Genomic DNA, 23,243 nt, shown 5'->3' on the forward strand with positions numbered 1-23,243 from the left:
GAAGAGATGTGCAGCAGAGGAATAAGAAAATGTACTGAATTCTTTCTCTTTTTCTTTCTCCAGAGAGAAAGCTCAGGAACCTGGTGACCATTGCTACTAAGACTTTCCTCCGTCCCCACAAACTACGGATTTTACTTAAGAGTATTCGAGAATATTACCCAGATATTACTGTGATTGTGGCTGATGACAGTGAGAATCCAGAGAAAATTGATGACATTTATGTGGAGCACTACATCATGCCCTTTGGAAAGGTACAGATCCAAGGCACCAGACCTTTGAATCTCCAAATCTCACCATAAATAGGAATAATATAACTGTCTTTTTGATGAGAGACAAAGTTAAGGTTATAGAGACAGAAGAAACTGAAGACTATTTCTAGCCTAAATTCTGGTTCTTTTCTCCCTCTTCCCACCCTTCAAAGATTGAGTAAAAGATCACTCCCAAATCTGCATTAATCATGTGCTTAATTTAAGGTCTCTCTCCTCTTGGTCTGTAGAATTCATTTTAGTCCAGGTGTTTGACTCTGGATATCTAATGTTTTGTGCATTCAAAGAAGTGAAGTCTAGAGAGATGCTAATAAGATTTGTGTCTGGAGAGCAGGATGGAAAACTATTTTCATTGCCTGCCTCCCACTTTATTCTTTTTCCTCTCTGTGGAGAATTGGATGGCATCATTATTTGCTTGGACATAGCTCCATCCTTAGCAGTTATCCTTTCTCTAAGCTCAAAGGCCAGCCCAAGACTTTCCCTGGGTACTGAGAAGAGTTAGAAAAATCTGGGGAAAGAGCCCCCTCCCCATCAAAGGAATAGAGAATTCATTTGTCAAAGATTATCAATCATATTCAATCCTTACAGATCTTTTTTTAGCTAGGCCTTTTCTTTTTTATTTTTTAAAATTTCATTTTCCCCAATTTCTTATAAAAACAATTTTTAACATTCATTTTTTAAATTTTGAATTAAAATTTTCTCGCTTCCTCCCTCTTTCCTCTGCCCCCTCATTGAGAAGGCAAGCAAGTTATACATATGCATTAATACAAAATTTATTTTCACATTAGTCATGTTGTAAAAGAAAAAACAGACTAAAAAAAATCAAAGAAACAAAGTAAAAAAATTATTTCAATCTGCATTCAGATTCCATCAGTTCTTTCTTTTTTTAAACAAAACAAAATAAAACAATTTAATTAAAAATCTTAAGTTAATCAAAATAAACCAACAGAGAAAATATTATTAAAAGAATGGAATTATTTTCTCCAGATATTTAAAAGGGTTCAAGCATCTATGAAAACTTATTATAAGACATGAAAATGAATTGATAACTGATGAAATACGGGACTCTCTGGATTCCCAACACAATTTAGAACCACAGTGAGATGTTCTTGAATAGTTTAAAGAGAAACAAGAATTACAAAGGCAGAATTTATGATCTTCACAGCAGAAATAATCAGTAGAATAGAAAAAAATGAATTCACTTTCATCTACAGTGAAAGTTTCATGCCAAAGAAACAAAAGAGAGAATAACTGATTGAACAGATATATACACTGAACTCTGTTTGCTTGAGTACATTAAATTTCTAATTAGGCAAAAGAAGAAAGAAGAAGAAGGAGTAGGAGGAGTAAAAGAAGAAAGAAGAAGAAAAAAGAAAAGAGATGTTTTTATTTATTTTTTTAATTTTAGAAAGGTTTTATTTATTTTGAATTTTATAATTTTCCCCCCAAAATGCCCAACTGTGAAAAAGAAGTGAGAATGCTTTTTTTTTGGGGGGGGGTGGATCTCATTCTTTATGATAAGTCCATCACAAAAGTTATTTCCATATTTTTCCACCATTGCCATTGCTGATCGCAACTCCCTCCTTTCTTATTTCTCCACTACCATGTACTCTATTTTCTCTCTCCTTTCACTATGACTCTGCTGTAGGGTAGCTGAGTGGTGCAGCAGACAGATCCCTGGTCCTGGGGCCAAGAAGCCCTGAGCCCCCATACCACCGCTTAGGCCCAGAATCCACCTGGCCCTGTGGTCCTGGGCAGGCCTTCCATTCCCAGCCCCTTGCAAGAAGTAAGAAAGAAAATGTGTTATATCTGGCCACTCTCCCACCATGGTCCATCCTCTCCTCCTTTATTCACATCCCCACCCCTTCCCCCTGCTCCCCCCCCTCCTTCTTACTCCAGATGTCTATACCCCATTGAGTATATTTGCTGTTTCCTCTCCTAGCCATCTCTGATGACAGCAAAGTTTCCCTCATTCCCCCTTGCCTCCCCCTTTCCATATCATTGCAATAGCTCATTGTAATAAAAAAAAAACCTTATGTGAAATATCTTGGACTATTCCCCCTCTCCTTTTTCTTTCTCCCCTTCCATTTCCCTTTTTTTCTATTGACTCCATTTTTACACCATATTTTATCTTCGAATTCAGCTTTCTCCTGTGCTTCAACTATAAAAGCTCTCTCTACCTACTCTATTAACTGAGACGGTTCATATGAGTATTATCAGTGTCATTTTTCTATGCAGGAATACATGCAGTTCATCCTCATTATGTCCCTCATATTTCCCCCCTCTCCTCCAATCTCCATGCTGCACTTGAGTCCTGTATCTGAAGATCAAACCTTCTGTTCAGCTCTGGCCATTCTAACAGGAACCTTTGAAATTCCCCTGGTTCATTGAAATTCCATCTTTTTCCCTGGAAGAAGACATTCAGCCTTGCTAGGTAGTTCATTCTTGGCTGCATTCTAAGCTCTCTTGCCTTCCAGTATATTGTATTCCAAGCCCTACGAGCTTGCAATGTAGCTGCTGCTAAGTCCTGTGTGATCCTGACTGCAGCTCCACGATATTTGAACTGTGTCCTTCTGGCTGCTTGTAATATTTTCTCTTTGACTTGGGAGTTCTGGAACTTGGCTATAATATTCCTAGGGGTTGGTTTTTTAGGATCTCTTTCTCTGGGGGATCAGTGGATTCTCCCCATTTCTATTTTGCCCTCTGCTTCTAGAATATCAGGGCAATTTTCCTGTAGTAATTCTTTGAAAATGATGTCAAGGCTCTTTTCCTGATCATGACTTTCAGGTATTCCAATAATTTTTAAATTATCTTTCCTAAGTCTGTTTTCCATATCAGTTGTTTTTTCAATGAGATATTTCACATTTTCTTCTAATTTTTCATTTTTTTGGTTTTGAAGTATTGATTCCTGATTTCTGGTAAATTCATCAATCTCCCTGAATTCTATTCTTTGTCTGAAGGATTTGTTCTCCTCAGAGAGTTTTCTTATCTCTTTTTCCATCTGGCCAATTTTGCTTTTTAAAGCATTCTTCTCCTCAATAACTTTTTGAACTGTTCTATCCATTTGACCTAAGCTGGTTTTTAGCATGCTATTTTCTTCAGCATTTTTTTGGATTTCCTTGACTAAGCTGCTGACTTCATTTTCATGTTTTTCCTGCATCTCTCTCCTTTCTTTTCCCAGTTTTTCTTCCAACTCCCTCATTTGATTTTCAAAGTCTTTTTTGAGCTCTATCATAGCCTGAGCCCAATTTCTGTTTTTCTTGGAGTCTTTAGATGCAGGAGCTTGTGCTTCCTCATCTTCAGACTGAGTATTTTGATCCTTCTTGTGCTCATATGCAAAATATTTCTCAATAGTCTTCCTTTTGTTTCTCTGCTTGCTCATTTTCCCAGCCTGGGCCTGGTTTGGGGTGTTTCTTGAGCTTTTGGGATACTCCCACAAGGGTCTCAGTGTGTGAGGTTCTGTCCTTCCTCCTGGTCTGTGAATGACCATAAGTGTTCCCCTCTGCCAAGGGGCTGATGTGGGGAGGGGCTGCTGTTCTATGGGGGGGCCTAGACTGTGGTCAGGATCTGAATGTGGTCAGAGCCCCAGAGTCCTGTTTCAGGGGCAGAGGACAGAGCTAGGCAGTCTCTCTTCACTCCCCTCCCTCAGCTCAATGGGCTCATGCCCTGGGGGCTCCTGTTTACCAGCTCCACCTGCTTCTGTTTCCTGGATCAGGGCTGGGGAAAGAGGATGCTGCTTGCTGTGTGCCCTGAGGGCTGGGCTCCTGGTGCTGGCTCTGGCAGAGGTCCCCCGCTGTTCCCCCACTTTGTGCCTGGTGCTCCTCAGGGTGCAGCTCAGGAGACTCCCCCGCTGCTGTGAGCTGAGACCCTCAGCGCCCTGGGGCTGCCTCCGGGAGGCTGAGGTTCTTTGGCTCTGGCGGGCCACCCGTCTGGCGGGTCGTCCCTCCAATCCCGGGGAGCAGAGCCTTTCTGCTCTTTTCCAGGTTACCTTGAGTAGGAGAACTGCCTCACTGGGTCCCTTTGTGGGTTCTGTCTCTCGAAAGTTTAGTTAGAGTCCTTAACTGATGAATTTTATCAGAGAGCTCCTAAGACTCGATCCCTTCTTGTCGTCATTTTGGGCTCCGCCCCCCCCCCCATCAGTTCTTTCTCTGGAGTTAGATAGTATTTTTCAATATAAGACCTTCAAAATTGTCTTGGATCATTGTAGTGTTGATAATGGCTAGGTCACTCATAGTTGTTCTTTATACAATATTTCTGCTACTGTGTACAATGTTATGGTTCTATTTACTTTACTTTGTAACAAGTCATGTAAGTCTAAGTTTTTTGGAAAGTATCCTGCTCATCATTTTCAAAATTTTTTTTATTCATTTTAAACTTAATTATAAAATGAGGGGGGGAAAGAACATTTCCATGTACACAGCAGAACATGAGAGGAATCAATATAAAACAATAACAATAAATTTCCATTTCTTAAAAATCTGTATAATAAATCATATATTGTTTTTAAAGCAACCCAGTCTTTTTGGTGCTTCCTTCTTAGTGTTTTGTACTCCTCTCCCCTACAATTGAATAATAATATACATATATGTATACATAGATATATAAACACACATAAACATATATGTAAAACTATACTATGCTTATTTCTATTTGTCATTTCATTCTCTGGAGGTCAATAGCATCTTCCTTCATAGTTCCAAGTCTTTCCATATTTTTCTAAACTAATCATTTCATCATTTAATATATCTATCTGAGAGATTGTCTATGAATGTTTTCCCAATTTTCTACTTTTGACTACATTGGTTTTATTTATAAAAGAAAATTTTAATTTAAAATAATTGAAATTATCCATTTTACACTTCAAAAAATGCTCTTGCCTTATAATACAGTTTAAGATCTAGGACTCTTGGTTCTTCTTCCTTTATATTTTGCTATAGTTTCTTTGAAATTCTCAACTTTTTGGTCTTCCAAATGAATTTTGTCATTTTTTTGACTCTATAAAATAATATTTAAGTAATTTAATTGGGATGAATAAATGGGTAGGTAAAGTTGTTATTTTTATTATACCAGCATTATTTGCCAATGAACAATGACTATTTCTCCAATTATTTAAATCTGACTTTATTTGTGTAAAGTGTTTTGTTTAGTTTGTGTACCTATCTATAGTACAGATATCCTCTTATGTCCCTTCTAGCTCTACATTACCAATCAAAGGATTCTTTTTCCAGTTCAGTGAAAGTGCAGGCATCATCCCCATCTTCATGCTTTCTTTTGGAAAGACTCATGTATTTGTGATTCATGTATCTTCTCATTCACAGGGTTGGTTTGCTGGCAGGAATTTGGCTGTGTCTCAGGTCAGCACAAAGTATGTGCTGTGGGTGGATGATGACTTTCTTTTCACAAAAATGACCAAGATTGAGACACTAGTAGATATCCTAGAGAAAACAGACCTGGATGTGGCAAGTAGTATTTACTATTTCATCCCTCTTATCCACCACTAGGGTCTGGGAAGAAAGGGGTACACAATGTGGAAGATGGGAGGATTTGGTTTGGTGGGGAAAAATCTAAACTGAAGGTAGGGTCAGAAGAATTGGATGTGAGTCTTGTTTCTATCACAGATTCATCTTGAGATCTTGAGAAAATAATTTAATTTTTCTGTGCCTCTTATTCCATCCCTAAAATGGGACAATAATGCATCTGCCCTATTTCACCTGAACAGGATGTGGATAAATTAATTTCAATTCAACAAGTCTTTATCAAATATCTGCTAAAAACAAAGACAAAACAAAATAGTCCCTAACCTCAAAGAGCTTGCATTCAAAGAGGGAAATAATATGCAAAATATAAGTAAATAAAGTTTATATGGAGAGATTTTTAAGGGAAGGGACAGATTTAGTATAAAGAACATTTTACTAACCATAAAACAGATTTCAGAGAGCATGATGGAATGGTAGAAAACATAGAAATAGAGCTGATATGGATGAAGATGAGGGGGCAAAAAGTAATGATCAATATCAACATAGACAACCTAACTATGAGGAAGTAAATTATTATGACTTTCAGAACACTTTTGAAAATGTTGACTTGATTATTAATCCTTAAGAAAGAGGTGGAAGAGGGTAGGAATAAGGACAAAGAGTAAACACACAGCAGCAAGGAAAATGTCCAGTGGACAAAGACATGCCTAATGGTCAAGACAAATCAAGTGGAGTATGAGAAGAGATTGCCTATGGAGGTGTGAGGCATATTTGCCTCATTCATGTCAACTCTGCCCCAGGATTCACTCCAAGGAAAGGGAGGAATAGAAGAGTAGCTGGATGGGGTAGAAAGAGTCAAGGGAAAGGATTGGGAAGACTTGAACATGCAAGATTTGGGAGGAAGTTGAAGGGATGGCATTATGAGTGCTAATAGAGGGATCCACATTAGTGAGGACCCTCATTTATGACTAGAGAAAAAGAAGAAAAAGGTTAATGATGGCCAGAAGTTTTAAAGCAAAGATTCTTAACCTTTTCTGTTATGACTTTGGAAGGCTGGTGAAACCACTGGACTCCTCAGAATAATGATTTTGAATACATTAAATAAGTAGAATTATAAAGGAAACCAATTATGATAAAAGATTTATTAGAGTATTTTTAAAAGGCAAATCCTAGTTCCTCAGATAAAGAATATTTAAAGGAATGGACAAGAGGAGGGAGCTCAAGGAGGTTAAAGAATATGATTTCAGTTTCCTCATTGAAATAGAGCTTAAATCATTGCTTTAAGTAATGTGTAAGGAGTGCAGAAGGGTGAGGCCAAAGGAGTATAAAGGTTTTAGAACATTTACTGCAAGGAATGGTCAAGAGAATCAATATGGAGAACACAGAATGGCATCTATTTCACGATAGAAACATTGCCACAAAAAGATCATAATAGAGGTTTAGCAATGGAGGTAATGAACCATTAGTAATGTTGGCAGCTAGGTGGCACCAGAGGGCACAGAGTACTGGACATGTAGTTAGGAGGACCAGGTACTCAGATACCCTGGGCAGGCTAGCTGCCTCAGTTTCTTCATATGTAAAATAAATTGAAGGATAAAGTGAGATATATGTAGAGCACTTTGCAGGTATAAGCTACCACCTCCTATCCTGGATACCTTCCAGCACATAAGGGCTCAGGAACCCAAACTCATCTATAATCTAGAGCAGACAGAGTCTTCCCTGGCTCTTCTCACATGGTAGCTTTCTGGTAGAATTATAAAGGGCTTATCAAATACTGCTTCTTCCTGATTAAATACTCTAATGTAAGATCCGCCAAGAAGAGATGAAAACCTTGATAATGCAACAGCCATGTCCTCTCCTTTCCAGTGAATTGTCTTCCTCACTGTGCTAACACAGGTTTTTGTGATAGTGGAGTCAAAGAAACTGAGAAGTTACATCCAGACAATGATTTCTTTAGTAATGCAGAAGCTTATCTGGTCCAAGCTCTCTCAGTCCTCCAAGGACTCAAATATCAGTTTCTATGAGTAAATATATAATGTGGAGAGAATGAAAGACATAGGGAATGAGATGCCTGGTTTCTTATTGGTGGAGGGAATTGAGAGACCCTGATATGAGAGGGGGAAAGGTTCAATAGTCTTGTGACATTCTTTAAGTCAAGTGACCTTTGGGTAGTAAGTAAAATTGTGTCTTCTCCAAGATCAGATGATGTAGAAATCACTGAAACTCAACTTCACAAAAAGGTGGATGAAGGCAAATTGGAGATTCTAAATCTATTTTAATGTAACTGAAGGGAGGCCAGTTTGAACAAGACTGAGGATGGGATCAAGTTAACATGATATAAATTAAAGATCACTAAGTATTTATTAACTTCCTACCATGTCCTGGCACTATAATAAGGTACTGAATATATAAAGACAAAAACAAACAAAACAAAACCAGTCCAAGGTATCAAGGAGTTTATAGTCTAATGGAGAAGAGAGCAAGCAAACAGCTCTGTACAAACAAAATCCTTTCAGAACAAATGAAAGGAAATTGTCCAACATTTTATGGGGTACCAGGAAAGGATTCTTGCTCCAGATAATGGAGCCTGCTACAGAGCTGGAACCTCAGAGAGAAATACAAAGACTAAAATTTAGACTTAGTCTTAGGAGAAACTTCCAATTACTGCAGGCCAAAAGTAGAATGGAATGAGCTGTCTCAGGAGATAGTAACCTCTCCCTCAGCCTTGGTGACCACTTATCAGAGATACTGTAGAGGTTGTTCCTGCTCAAGTGGAGCAGGTGCAGTCTGAGATCTCTCCAAGTCTTTTATTATTCCATGGTCCCTGGAGCCCTCTGAATTTTGTCCCTGTAGCTCAGACTAGGAGTGCTGAGATAGTCCCTGGAGGGGTTGAAACTGAAAAGCAGTCAACAATGGTTTAGGGGTGGTAGTGCAACAGAAAAAAGTGTTTGGCTTTTCTAGAGGGAGGATAAGGCTGTGGAGAAAGAGGCGATGCAGTGGGAGAAAGAAAATTGAGAGGGTTTAGACAAGTGGGTAGATAGACTCATATGGGGAATAGTTCAACATGGAAATACAACATGAGAAAGCTTCCCAAGAGAGGCAAAATGGGAATTTCCTGATGGAGATGTTCTCTGATCTCTCCTCCTCCCAGGTGGGTGGCAGCATGTCTGGGAACCTGTTCCAGTTCAAGCTACTGATGGAACAAGGTGAGGATGGGGACTGCATACACCGGAGACCAGGCTATTTCCAGGCCCTGGATGGCTTCCCCAGCTGTGTGGTGACCAGTGTTGTGACCAATTTCTTCTTGGCCCACACTGAGAGCCTCCAAAGAGTTGGATTCGATCCCCGATTACAAAGAGTGGCACACACAGGTAAGAAGGCTAGTCACTGGGAGGGCAAGAGTCACCTCAGATTAAACCTCATTCAGCTGAGGTTTCTCTTCCAACACATCCACCTTTCCCACCATATTTTATTACAAAACATCTTCAAAAATACTCCAAAACAATGTCATGTAGTCAAAAGGGCACCAAAATTGATGTCAGGAGGACCCAGATTCAAATTCTGCCTCAGATACTTACAAGCAAGGTGATCCTGGGAAAACTTTCAACCTGTCAGTGCCTCAGTTTCCTCATTTGAAATACTGAATGAAGCTATTGGGGGTGGGGTTGAACAATGACCTCTAAGGTCCCTTCCAACTCTTAAATCTGTGAACCTATGATTTTTCATTTCCCTCTTTACCCATTCTCATTCTGAGTCTTGACAATGGCTCTTTTCCATCTTGGGACAATTTTTTTTTGCAAGGCAGTAGGGTAAAGTGACTCATCCAAGTTCTCTTGAAACACTATCCTCCTCTCTTACCAGTACACATCTGGAAAATTATATTCATTTTGGGCCACCGAATTTCAAAAAGAACATTTATATCGACTCTGCCCTTCCCTCTGAACCACCCCACCCCTTTCTTTCAGAAAATCTGTACTCACTGCATCCAAGGTCACTACTAATTTCATTTAGTCTCCATTTCCCCATTCCTTAGGTGTAATGTATAGTGCTCTGTACAGCTAGAAGCATCTATTTGTGTCTCTAGGTCTTTGTCATAGTGTTTTATGTTCTTCCTTCTTCAGACTGGGGAGGTCCTTAAAGAGAAGGAAGAGAGAGAGAAGGGGGGAGGAAGGAAGTGGGGAAGGAGAAGAGAAAGAAGGGAGACAATACTTCGTCTCAAAGGTGGGAAGAATAAGACTAGGAGGCTGTGTCTTGTGGTAAGAAAGAGGAACTCACTGAGGGCAACACTGTGTCTCACCCAGAGTTCAGCATAGGATTTTGGTAAGCCAAGTGTTAATAAAGGTTGGGAACTGAGCAGAGAGGCTTCTGGCACAAAGTTCACACCATCTCCTCTTTCTATTTCCCCTCCCTTAACAGAGTTTTTCATCGATGGTTTAGGAAGTCTTCGTGTTGGATCATGCTCAAATGTGATTGTGAATCACCAGCCCCACACTCAAGCCTCAAACCCAGATCAAGCTGCCATGGTTGAAGCCTACAATAAGTTCCGAACTAACACTCAGTATCAGATCAAGTTCAAGTTGGCTCTCCACTACTTTAAGAACCATCTCCAGTGCTACACTCAGAGATGAGGCTGTGGGTAATGGAATGGGCCAACGGAACTCTTCCATACATCTTCCCCCAGTCAAGAAAGAGGGCACAGAATGGACTAATCAGTATGAAAAACAGAATGGCCCAAATTGACTGCCAGAGACATGAACTAATTCATTTAAAAAAAAATTAATGAGGGAATGGGTGATTTGGTAGGAAGGGCAGCTGAGTTAAGAGCAATCATTGGTTAGTGGTTAAGGTTTAACATGGAATATAACAGTAATGTTGATACTGATATGGAGATTTAATATATATATATATATATATATTTAATATATATATATATATATATAGTATGAAGTTTTTTATCACAGCAATCCTGTGAGATAAACAGTAGAATCATTATTGTCCCCATTTTATACATGAGAAAGATGAGTGATAGTTACCTTATCTTTGATTTGAACCACATCAGACTTATTGATAAAATTATTAACATGTCAGCCACAATGCTAATACTAATACCAATAGTTCATACAATCAAGATGACCTCTCAAAAGTTGGCTTCTTGGGGCGGCTAGGTGGCACAGTTGGATAGAGCACAGGCCCTGGAATCAGGAGCACCTGAGTTCAAATCCAGCCTCAGACACTTAATAATTACCTAATTGTGTGGCCTTGGGCAAGCCACTTAACCCTATCACCTTGCAAAAACCTAAAAACAAACCAAAAAACCCCCAAAAGTTGGCTTCTCTTAAAGGTAGTAAGAATAAACAGACAATGTTCTAAGATTTCTTTTATAGATAATATAAAATGATTGCAACAGAATATTATTGAGTATCCACTACATGACCCATATTTGCAACATGCCAGAAACCCAACTATGTTGGCATAAAGTTTGATATAATATTTACTGGACACAATTTGAGCCATTGTAATAATTTTATGTAGTAAAGACAATTTTATGCTACTTGAATAATTTCTCAAGCAATGGCTTCTTCTTAAAGAAATATTTCTAATTACATGAACACTTTTTAAAAATCAGCTGAAAGTATACCTGTTAGTCTTAAGAAATTTTTCAATGGTCTCAAGTCCAGATCCTCAGGTAGTATGATGAAATCTAGGGTAATGTTTTCAAATGCATAAAAGAAAACATGTAAGATTGTAAAGAAAATCAATCAAATTGAAATGAAGTTATTCATTTAAAAAATTTTCTGAATCCCCAAGCTTTAGAGCTCCTTACTTTAGACTTTTCAAGGACAACTCTTGAGAACTTTCTCAATTATTGTAGATCCAGAGGGTGGGAGTGAGTAATTCCTTAATCAAGGAAGATGTAGAATCTTTTTAAAGTTGTTTTTCCTGTTTGGTTCTATAAAGATCATCTTAATGACCTTCTTTAATTCTAAACTATGTCTTTAATTTTTAAAAATCTTAGGCAAAAATGTAGATGTTTTGCTCTTTCAGATTAAATAAAATCCACAAGTTTTTCAGAATATCTTTTAGAAAAAGCAAAAAAATCTTTGCCCTTAAGCCAATAAAAAAAAATTTCCCTTGCCTTGTTTTCTCAAATTAATTGGCTACTGGATCTGGAAGTACTCAGTTCCAGGTGCTAAGTTTTTAAGAACAAAGAACAAGGACTTCTGGTTAAGGTGATAAAGCCAAAGGTCATGAAGGAGCCCAAGTTCTCCATATGTAAAGATGTAAAGGGCACCAAATCAAATAAGTAAATCTCTCTACTCAGTCCAGGACTGCCGAAAAAGATGAGGGGAAACACAGGTTGCTGGCTGAGTTTTGCCTGGGAGGTGGAAAACAGCACAAGCTATGGTAAAGACTCCCAGAGTACCAGTGACATTCAGACTAGAGAAGGAGCGGGACTAGAGTGTGTTCCCTTCATCTAAGAGTGCACTCAGCAGCTGAGTGTGGCATTGGCACAAGGTCCCAATACAGAAACCAAGGCTGGGGAAAAATGAATAAAGAGAAAACACCAAACACAGTAAAGAAATATTAAGAGTTAAGGACACCCAGGAGAAAGAGTAACTCCTTAAAAATACATGTAGAACCTCAGGAGGAAAAAAGGCTTGGTCACAAGGATTGCAGAAGTGGTCATTAAAAAAAGGATTTTTAAATGAAATCAATCTAGAAGAAAACAGCAAAATATAAAACCAAGATTTATTCTCCAGTAGCCAAGATGTAAACAAAACAGTTCTCAAAAGAATTAAAAATAATTAGCAGCCATATGAAAGAATATTCCAAATCACTAAAAAGAGAATAAAAATCATACCCAGAAAAATTATCAAAAGGTAACATAAGAGGAAGCTAGGTGACACAGTGGATAAAGCACTGGCCCTGGAGTCAGGAGGACCTGAATTCAAATCTGTCCTCAGACACTTAATATCTACTTGTGTGACCTTGGGCAAGTCACTTAACCCCATAAGATGATGGAAATAATCAATGTTGGTGGAGTTGTGGAATGTTGAGCTTCTTAAAGTATTATTGAACTGGTCCAAACACAATTTGGAATTTTGCAAGACAGTTACTAAAGTAACTATTATCTTTTGGCCCAGAGATTCCACTACTAGATTTCACATTCTCCAGGAAAGTCAATGACAAAAGGAAAGTATCACATATTCAAAACTATTTATAGCAGATATATTATGATAGAAAATTAAAGTAGATGCCCACTGACAGGGAAATGGATAAACAAATTATGTTCCATAATGTAATAGAACATTCCTAAATGTGCTTGAGTACTAAAGTACTAAAGTACTAAATGATGACCATAGTGAGGAAGACTTATTTGAATGAATTCAAAGTGAAGCAAGCAGAACAAGGAAAACAATAGTAGAAATATGAGAAGATACCTCTCTTCTTTATAGAGGCTGGTCATCATAGAGGAGTAGAGATTTTCACATATAACATCAGATTTCTTTATTTTTTTATTTGAATTTTTTCCTCCTTTTTTATTCTTTATTATAAAAAATGACTGGTGAGGACAGTGAGGGGAAGGTTATGTTGGGAAATCTAGGTAATATGAAAGCAATGGAACTCTTTAAGATATTTTATAAAGCTAGAAAAATAATAAAATTTTGAACAAAAGTTCAAAAATATCAAGGACATTTTTTTAAAGCAGAAAGAAAATGAGGCTATCAATTCCAGATTTCAAACTATATTACAAAAAAGTAATCATTCAAATGATTTGATAGTAGAGAGAAAGAGACAGAGAAACAGACAATGAGAGGTTATCTGTGGAACTCATTAGGTGTGAATATACAGAAGCAGACAAAGTAGCATAGTGTTTGTTAAACCTAAAGCCCCACTTTTGGCAGAAGGACCTCTATTCAATAAATATTGTTGAGAAAACTTAACTACTGTCTGACAGAAATTAGATTAAGACCAACACCTTATACCATATACCCAAAATAGTGGATACATGACCTGGAAATAGAAGGTCATATCATAAAAAGATTAAATGAGAATGAAATAAATTACCTTTCCAATCAGGACACAATAGGTGAGAAAATAACATAAGATAAAAGACATTTTTATCTTTTATATAATTTGAAAATTTTTTTGCATTAACCAAAAGTAATAAAAATTAGACAAGAAACTGACTGGGGAAAGAAAATCCTTGCAACAAGTTTAACTAATCAAGATCTTATATTCAAGATATATAAGTACCTGATTCAAATTATGACAGAGTCAGTCTCCCCAAGAGATAGTCAAAAGATATGAACAAGCAGTTTTCAAAAGAAGAAATACATTAAAATCATTTTTAAAAAGTTCTAGGGCAGCTAGGTGGCACAGTGGATAGCACACTTGCCCTGGAGTCAGAGGACTTGAGTCCAAATCAGACCTCAGATACTTAATCATTACCTAGCTATGTGACCTTGGGCAACTCACTTAACCCCATTGCCTTAAATAAAAAAAAAATAAGAAAAAAATATAAAAGCAAATGTTCTGAATCACTAATAATTGGAGAAATCCCAACTGACCTTTCTCAGACTAGCAAAAATAATAACTTTTGAGAGGACTGGGAGAAACAGGTGCAATAATGCACTGTTGATAGAACTATAAATTGTAGATTTTGGCCAGCCATTTTGGAAAGCAATTTGAAACTATATCCATTTGGATCACAAACTGAGCACTACTCCCTCCATCTTGGTGAAGTGTCACAACTCTATCTAGTGTTAAGCATTAGCTCTCCAATTGAAGATCTCCTTGACTCCCTGAACATCTTTTGTGATATCTTCAAAGCTTTACAGATTTTAGGGATCAACTTGATCATTCTGTTATAACTATCTTATCCAATCATCTGGCTCTTGTAACATTCTCTTCCCGAATTCCTTTTCCCTAAAGCCTTCCCCTTCTTTTGTGATTGGAATATTTGTAAGACCCATGTAAATTCACTTCGGGGGAGTTTACATGTTTATGGGGCTTCCTTGCTGGAGGATTCAATTAACCCCAAGACAAGTTTGATAATCTGTGTTTTTGTTATTCCTGCAGCACCTATACCCCAAAAGTTACCAAACTCTCCACACTCTGACCCAGCCATATCACTCAATGCTCTCTATTCTCTCCATCACCCTCCCCCACCTCAAAAAAAATCAAAGAAGAAAAAAAATGTAGAAAAATATAAAAGTGCTTTTTTGTGGTAGCCCTCAACTATAAATTATTGGATAATAATTTATGTGTGCTATATGATTGCAGTAGGATATTACTGTGCCATAAAATATTATGGTATCATAAGACAATTTTTGTAGTAGCCCTCAACTGTAAATTATTGGATAATAATTTATGTGTACTATATGATTGCAGTAGGAGATTATTGTGTCATAAAATATTATGGTGCCATAAGACAATTTCAGAGGAAACTGGGAGGACTTCTAGAACTGATACAAAGAAAAGTGAGCAGAGTAGAACTAGGAGAAGATTATTGGAAAGAAAGATTAATTTAAGATGCTTTTTAATTTAAAAAAGTTAAGCTATAAAAGTGAAAAAAAATCTAGGAATTTCAGTAGACAGAGTTAATTATGATATAGTAAGAGAAAAGCCATATAAAGAGAAGCAGATTTTAAAGGATGAGGAGATGAAAGTCCTTCTGTACCCCTCTTTGTTCAGACCACATGGGGAATATTTTGATCAGTTCTGGGCACCATCGCTAAAAGACAACAATAAGCTGAATAGTGTCCAGAAGAAGGTAACTTGTCAAAGAGCCTTTGTGTCTATATCATATGAAGATGTTGAAAGAATTGTCAATATTTATCCTGGAGGAGAAAAAAAAAGAGTGGTGGAAAAAGGATTAGATTTAATCTATTTCAATCTATAGGGTAAAACCAAGAATAATGGTTGAAATTGTGGAAGACTTAGTTCCTAATAATTAGAGGTATCCAATAAAGAAAAAATGGAATGGGCTAGCTCTTAAAATGCTAAGTATGATATGACAGGCAAAATAGCTACATTGAAAAGTATACTTTCCAGGAATGGAGTTGATAAGTCCCTCTGTATTCATTCACTCACTAACAGGAAAGAGCTTTCTTGGAGATCTTCCACAAGAGGCTAGATGACTATTTGTCAAATACACTATAATCAGAATGCCTTTCCAGTGTGAGTTGGACTTGATAGTTCCTGAAATTCATTCCAGTTCTCAGAGTCCGTGATACCTTTCCAGACTTATTAGCATTATTCTCCTTCATACATTCTATGGTCCAGTCAACTGAATCTGTTTGTCATCTCTCGTGCATGACATTCTTCATCTCCATGCTTTTCCCTGATGGCTAGATTAAAAAAACAGCATGATGCAATGAAAATATCATTGTCTCTAAAGACAGATGATCTAGGTTGTACGACCTTTGATGCTTGCTACTTGTATAACCTAATTTGCAATGTGGATTCTTCTTGAATACTATTAACTCATATCCTCAAGGTATGAGTTATATCAACATAGTAATCAATGAGTAATATCATTCAGAAGTTATGGGAGGTTAGGTGGAGCAGTGGATAAAGCCCTGGAGTCAGGAGTACCTGGGTTCAAATCTGGTCTCAGACACTTAATAATTACCTAGCCATGTGGCCTTGGGCAAGCCACTTAACCCCATTGCCTTGCAAAAACCTAAAAAAAAAAAAGAAGTTATAGTTACTATCTCCCTTTTATCTCCAATGATTAACATGTCAGTATCCTTTAATCAGTTAATATCAACTAACTTTTGCAAAGGGATAAATCCTAAGGTAGAACAAATATTTTTCTCAAAACCCCCAGGGTCCCACTCTCTCTTATTCCTCCTTAGTCATTAGGGAGAGTAGGCTCAATCTTAGGCTGCTACAAAATATTTATTCCACCAGTTTGCTTCCAAATTCAGTATAAATGATGAACAGATTCAATCATTTGCTTGTAAGATCAGACATCATGGCTGTGGGATCAATCTATTATTTGGTGACTAGATCTCTTTCCTTGGGCTATACTGAAAGACCAGGTTTGTCTTGGACTCCTGTTGCTGAATTTTTGATGGCTCCCTCTTCTGATCTGAATTCACAAGGTCCCAGCCTAGTCTTTTATCTCCCTAACATTCCTTCATATAGAAAGTATGAAAGGATAGACATGACAGAGACAGAGGCAACAGTAAAGTCATATTCTCATCATTCCAGATAGGTGTGAATAGGAAGGATAGGATATTGGTGCTAGTTCTTTCCCCAACCCAGAGTCTTAGAGAAGTTACCCTCTCATGGAACACAGCCAATAGCAAAAGCAAGAAAGAATCACTTCAGTTGTTAGTGCCTTTTGAATGCATGTCAGCTTCCAATTTATTAGCCGATCAAAAGTTCATTTATTTTCCATATGATTAGAAAATCTGATAAAACAATAACCATAGACTACCTGAAGCCCTTTAGCTCTGAAGCCCATGTGGAGATAAAACAGACAAACACACTGTGCATGTTTGTGGCAGTTAGACTTGACCAAGTTCTCCCATTACATTTATATTAATCTCTAGGGGAAAAAACTTTGTTACCCTACAGAATTCATTCCCATTCAGAGACAGGTTTTTTTTTTGCTGAATTCTTAGAAACTTAGAATTCCAAACAGATAATCAGTATGAAGAACATCTCAGTCATTAGCATTAACAAGTCCTGATAATTTCCCTTAAGGGTGTTAGCTATATTTGTTCTTTCTAGAGATTTAGGGTTAAAAAAAATTAAATCAGTGCCTCAAGTACTTTTTATTTTTTTAGGTTTTTGCAAGGCAAATGGGGGTTAAAGCCCAAACTACACAGCTAGGTAATTATTAAGTGTCTGAGGCTGGATACTCAGGTACTCCTGACTCCAAGGCTGGTGCTTTATCCACTACACCACCTAGCCACCCCCATCAAGTACTTTTAAAAGAGTTCTCTAACCAAGTATGTTGTTGGGATATGTGGAAGTGGTCTTTGTAGAGCACTGTAATTTTTGGAAACTAAGTCAGGACAATTTAACTCAACATGCATTTTTTAAGCATTTACTATGGGCAAGAACACAAATAAAATGCTTTTCACTGCTCTTGGTAATCTAAGAAATTTGATTTCTTTTATTTGTAATATTAAAAACAGGTTTATCAAAGTTACTCATTTTACATTTGCATGCTCATCAGTGCCTTTTGAGACCCCGATTAGTCCAAATAGAGAGTGAGACAGGTGGCTTAGTGGATAGCATATTAGAAATGGATGTCAGACAGCCTCTAATATTTTGTTAGTTTTGTGTCTTTAGGCATATCATCTAATCTCTGTCAACCTCAGTTTCCTCCTCTATAAAAATGGGAAGAATAATTGCACCCACCTTACAGAGCTGTGCTGTGTTTCAAATGAAATTTCAGACAGATAGAGAGGGGGAGGGGGGAGAGAGATTTATTTATATGTATGTATATAAGGGGCAGCTAGGTGATACAGTGGATAGAGTAGTGGCCTGGAGTCAGAAAGACTCATTTCCTAAGTTCAAATCTGGCCTCAGAAAAACTATTAGCTGCGTGACCCTGGACAAGTCACTTAAACCCATTTACCTTAGTTTCCTCATGTGTTAAAAATGGGCTAGGGAGAGGCAGCTAGGTGGCGCAGTGGATAGAGCACCGGCCCTGGAGTCAGGAGTATCGGAGTCAAATCCAGCCTCAGACACTTAATAATTACCTATCTTTGCCAGGAAAATTTCAAATGGGATCATGAAGAGTCAGAGATGACAGAAAACTACTGAACAACAAACAACAATGTGTGTGTGTGTGTGTATTTATATGAATACAAATGTGTGTAAATATGTATATACATATATATATGAAACAAAGTGCTGCGTAAACCTTTAAGTACCATATAATTGTCTGCTCTTCTTATTAGCTATTATTTCTGTACTATCAGCTATTTTGATTATTTCAAAGATAAAGTCTTGGAAATATCTGTTACCACTGTACATTCAAGAATCATTGTAGTAAGGACTCATTCCAAGAGAAAACTTGTGGTTTTAGGTAGCTGGGTCATGAGAAAACCATTACAACAATATGCCACAGAAAACTCTGAGTGGGAATGGCTACTATATAATTTCTCATTAGTCAGAGGTTCCCAACTTTCTTCACTGTGCCCAGTCAAATGACTTCTCCAGCCTAAAAAAAAGAGAAGGGAGAGGGTAGAAACAAAACCCCAGTCTCTTTTTATGGGGGACTTTCTCCATCTCCTGGACTCTTGTTGAACTGCAGCTATAGAACATCCTTTGATATGGGTGTCTTTTCTAAGGGCCAAGAGCAAAGTTATGTCTAATTAACATAGTAGAACTGAACTGGAGCCAAAGTCTTAGGATCAAAGAACTGAGTAGGAACTGGACCTTTGAGTTCAAGAAATATGGAATTCCCAGATGAGGAAAACTCCTCTTCCAATGAAGATTGACACATTCCATCTTACAGTCTAAAGGGCTGCCTAGGACACTGAAAGGTTAAATGGTTTGCCCTATGTGACAGAAACAGGACTTGAACACAGGTCTTTCTAACCACCTACTCACCTAGGCATAGGATTATAAATATAAAGCTGGAAGAGACCTTAGAGATCATCTCAACAAAAGCTCTTATTTTACAGGTGTTGAACTAGGGCTCAAAGAAGGCAAGTGATTTTCTCAACGTTGCATACATTAATTCAACAGACATGTATTATCTATCAACTGAGTCCAAGATGATAGTTATGTTGCTCAGTGAATAGAGGGCTGGACCTAGAGTTATAAAGAACTGAGTTCAAACTAGATGGGCTGTGTGATCCCTGAGCAAGTCACTTAAGCCATGTTTGCTTTGATTGGTTAGTCATTGTCCTTCACTTAAAGAGGAACAATATAACATCCCGACATCAGAATCAAGCTACAGTGAGTCTGACTGTGGCTGATCAGATCAATACAACATGGTAAAAGTGATATCTTTTGATTTGTATGTAAACCATGTTAAAAAATGATTTAAGTGAGGCACTTACTCAAAGAAGTCATTGGGCTCAATCTCTTTTCCAAAGTCATCATGGTCCAGTGGCAGGATAGTCAAGATGACAGATGATGACTAGGGATGCAATGGAATGTCTCATCAAGCTCTAAGTGCTCCATATACCTGCTTTAGTTGCCTTTATTATCACAGAGACAAATCATTCTCATCTACTCATTCCGTCAGGAAGTTTTCTCATGCTTGGGGTAGACACCCCCCTAACTCACCAAAGGGTTTGAGGCTCCTCAGTTACCCTCGATGTGGTTTAGCCTGTCTTCCTAAATGGTCTTGTGAGATAGGGTCACTGGTGCAAACTCCAGCTTGTTGGAGTTACAGGTGAGACTGGTTACAGACTGGAGTTACAGGTGAGGTGGATCAGGTAGAGGAAAGGTGGAAAGCAGCCCCCAAAAGGGGTTAGTAACCTACATCAGAAGTATTAAATCTTCCTAGAATACACCCTTAACAGTACTTGCTTTACTCCTATGGAGAAGAAAACGGCAAACCACTCTAGTATCAAGAAAATCCCATGGACAGTATTAGAGTTCTGTGGTCCATGAGGCCATGAAGAGTCAGGCAAGACTGAATAAACAAACAAACTGAGTCCTGTACTATGCACAGGAGATACAGAGTCAATATGATGTCATCTCTTCTCAAGCCCCACTTTTTTCCAAGAAACTGGTCCTTACCATAGCCTTTGATCCAGCAATTCCAATACTAGGTCTATATTCAGAAGAAATCATAACAAATGGGAAAAGCCCCATATGTTCCAAAATATTCATAGCAGCTTTTTGTAGTGGCAAAGAATTGGAAATTGGGGATGCCCATCAATTGGGGAATGGCTGAACAAGTTATGGTATATGAATGATATGGAAAACTATTGTTCCATAAGAAACCATGAATGGTCAGACCCTAGAGAAGCACGGAATGACTTACAGGAACTATGCTGAACAAAGGGAGCAGAACCAAGAGAACAAACAATGTACACATCAACAACATCATGAGATGAGCTCCTTTCAGCAGGTCAGAGAGTAGGACAACCATATTAGACCAGCTATGGACAATGCTATTCCCACCCAGAGGAAGAAAAACAAAACAAAAACCCTTCAGAATCTGAATGAATACTACATTCACTTTTTAAAAATTTCTCTTATGTATTTCTTTCCTCTCTCATGATTTCCTTTCTTCTCCTTTAATCCTAACTCCTCATACGGAAAATGACTAATCGGTAAACATTTTAAACACAAATATATATAATATTTACCGGATAGTTCACCACTGAGGGGAGGAAAGTAAGAAGAGAAACTGGAAGGAAATTATGTAACTTAAAAGTATGAATACACATGTGGATGAATGTTGAAAATCTTTTATAACATGTAACTGGAAAAATAAAATATCAATTAAAAAAAAGAAACTAGGGGGAGGCTAGGTGGTGCAGTGGATAAAGCACCAGCCCTGGAGTCAGGAGTACCTGGATTCAAATCCGGTCTCAAACACTTAATAATTATCTAGCTGTGTGGCCTTGGGCAAGCCACTTAACCCCATTTGCCTTACAAAAACCTAAAAAAAAAAACCCACTAGTCCTTGATGGTTTCTTCCCTCTGGGATGACCCCAGTTTATCTGTTTTTTTTTTAAATTTTTATTAAAGATATTATTTGAGTTTTACAGTTTTCCCCCAATCTTGCTTCCCTCCCCCCACCCCCACCTCACGGGTAGCACTCCGTCAGTCTTTACTTTGTTTCCATGTTGTACCTCGATCCAAATTGGGTGTGATGAGAGAGAAATCATATCCTTAAAGAGAACAGAATTCTCAAAGGTAACCAGATCAAACCATAAGACATCTGGGTTTCTTTTTTCCGAATTAAAGGGAATAGTCCTTGTACTTTGTTCAAACTCCACAGCTCCTTATCTGGATACAGATGGTACTCTCCTTTGCAGACAGCCAAAAATTGTTCCCAATTGTTGCGTTGATGGAATGAGCAAGTCCTTCAAGGTTGAACATCACTCCCATGTTGCTGTTAGGGTGTACAGTGTTTTTCTGGTTCTGCTCATCTCACTCAGCATCAGTTCATGCAAATCCCTCCAGGTTTCCCTGAAATCCCGTCCCTCCTGATTTCTAATAGAACAATAGTATTCCATGACATATATATACCACAGTTTGCTAAACCATTCCCCAATTGAAGGACATTTACTGGATTTCCAATTCTTTGCCACCACAAACAGGGCTGCTATAAATATTTTTGTACAAGTAATGTTTTTACCCTTTTTCCTCATCTCTTTAGGGTATAGACCCAGTAGTGGTATTGCTGGGTCAAAGGGTATGCACATTTTTGTTGCCCTTTGGGCATAGCTCCAAATAGCTCTCCAGAAGGGTTGGATGAGTTCACAGCTCCACCAACAGTGTAATAGTGTCCCAGATTTCCCACATCCCTTCCAACAATGATCATTATCCTTCCTGATCAGTTTATCCTTTTTTTTAAGTTTGTTTGTACAAAGCTCTGTGCATGTTGCCTCTACTGTTAAAGGAGAAGACTCATCTTTTGTCTTCCTTTGAATCGAAGTGCTTCTCACAATCCCGAGTACATAGTAGGTGCTTAACAAATACTTGTTAACATGAATTTTCCCTCCTCAAATCATCTGTTATCAAGGCAGACAACTTGGGTGAAAGATGGGAAAGTTTTAATTTTTTTTAAATTGCAATTCCAATAACTGGGAAACAAGTCAAATATAGAAAAGTCACATCTTTAGGTACTAAAGTAAGCAGTAACAATACTAACTCAAAGTCAGTCTTGGGAAATAAGTAAATGGGAAACATTCCTTTCAAAAAACCACAATAGGAAAATTAAACCAGAGGCTACTGCCTTGGCCTAAGGCCAAAAACCAATTCTTTTTTTTAATTTTTTTTTATTTTTGCCTCCACCTGTAACAATTCTCTCTGAATGGCTTATGGCATTTCTCTCAAATGGTAGATTATTGACAACAATCCATGAGAGGACTATACTGGAATTTAAACCTCAAAATAAAATCAATTATCATCCCAAAGCTTTTACCCCAAGTGGTAAATTTCTCCAAGAAAAGCTTAGGACTAGATAAGGTTATTTTTTCATCTCATGGAGATACAATACAAGCAAAAAAGTTTACCAGTTCAAACCTTCTGCTAAACCTTAAACTGTAAAAACCTTAAAAATATAGGGTTATATAGCTGTGTTAAAAAATCCTTCCAATCTTTGATCCAGCAATACCACTACTGGGTCTATACCCTGAAGAGATTATGAAAAAGGGTAGAAACATCACTTATACAAAAATATTCATAGCAGCCCTGTTTGTGGTGGCAAAGAATCAGAAATTAAGTTAATGTCCTTCAGTTGGGGAATGGCTTAACAAACTGTGATTATATGTATGTCATGGAACACTATTGTGCAATTAGAAACCAGGAGGGATGGGAATTCAGGGAAATCTGG

General features: G+C 37.8%; 1 protein-coding gene across 2 annotated transcripts in view; it reads left to right on the forward strand.

Annotated features, from left to right (window-relative positions):
• LOC141513908 (beta-1,4 N-acetylgalactosaminyltransferase 2-like) overlaps positions 1 to 18,652 on the forward strand; it is a 78,283-nt gene extending 59,631 nt beyond the window's left edge. Inside the window, exons 8-11 of one of the 2 annotated variants that reach the window (XM_074224210.1) lie at positions 64 to 251; positions 5,585 to 5,725; positions 8,895 to 9,114; positions 10,160 to 18,651. In XM_074224210.1, the coding sequence (XP_074080311.1) occupies positions 64 to 251; positions 5,585 to 5,725; positions 8,895 to 9,114; positions 10,160 to 10,371 (761 nt within the window). In that variant the 3' untranslated portion in view covers positions 10,372 to 18,651. Of the gene's footprint in view, positions 1 to 63; positions 252 to 5,584; positions 5,726 to 8,894; positions 9,115 to 10,159 lie in introns of both variants that reach the window. The other variant, XM_074224211.1, reaches the window with a different exon arrangement.
• Positions 18,653 to 23,243: the final 4,591 nt, after the last annotated feature.

This window comes from Macrotis lagotis, chromosome 2 (genome assembly GCF_037893015.1).
Source record: "Macrotis lagotis isolate mMagLag1 chromosome 2, bilby.v1.9.chrom.fasta, whole genome shotgun sequence".
Lineage (NCBI taxonomy): Eukaryota > Metazoa > Chordata > Mammalia > Peramelemorphia > Peramelidae > Macrotis > Macrotis lagotis.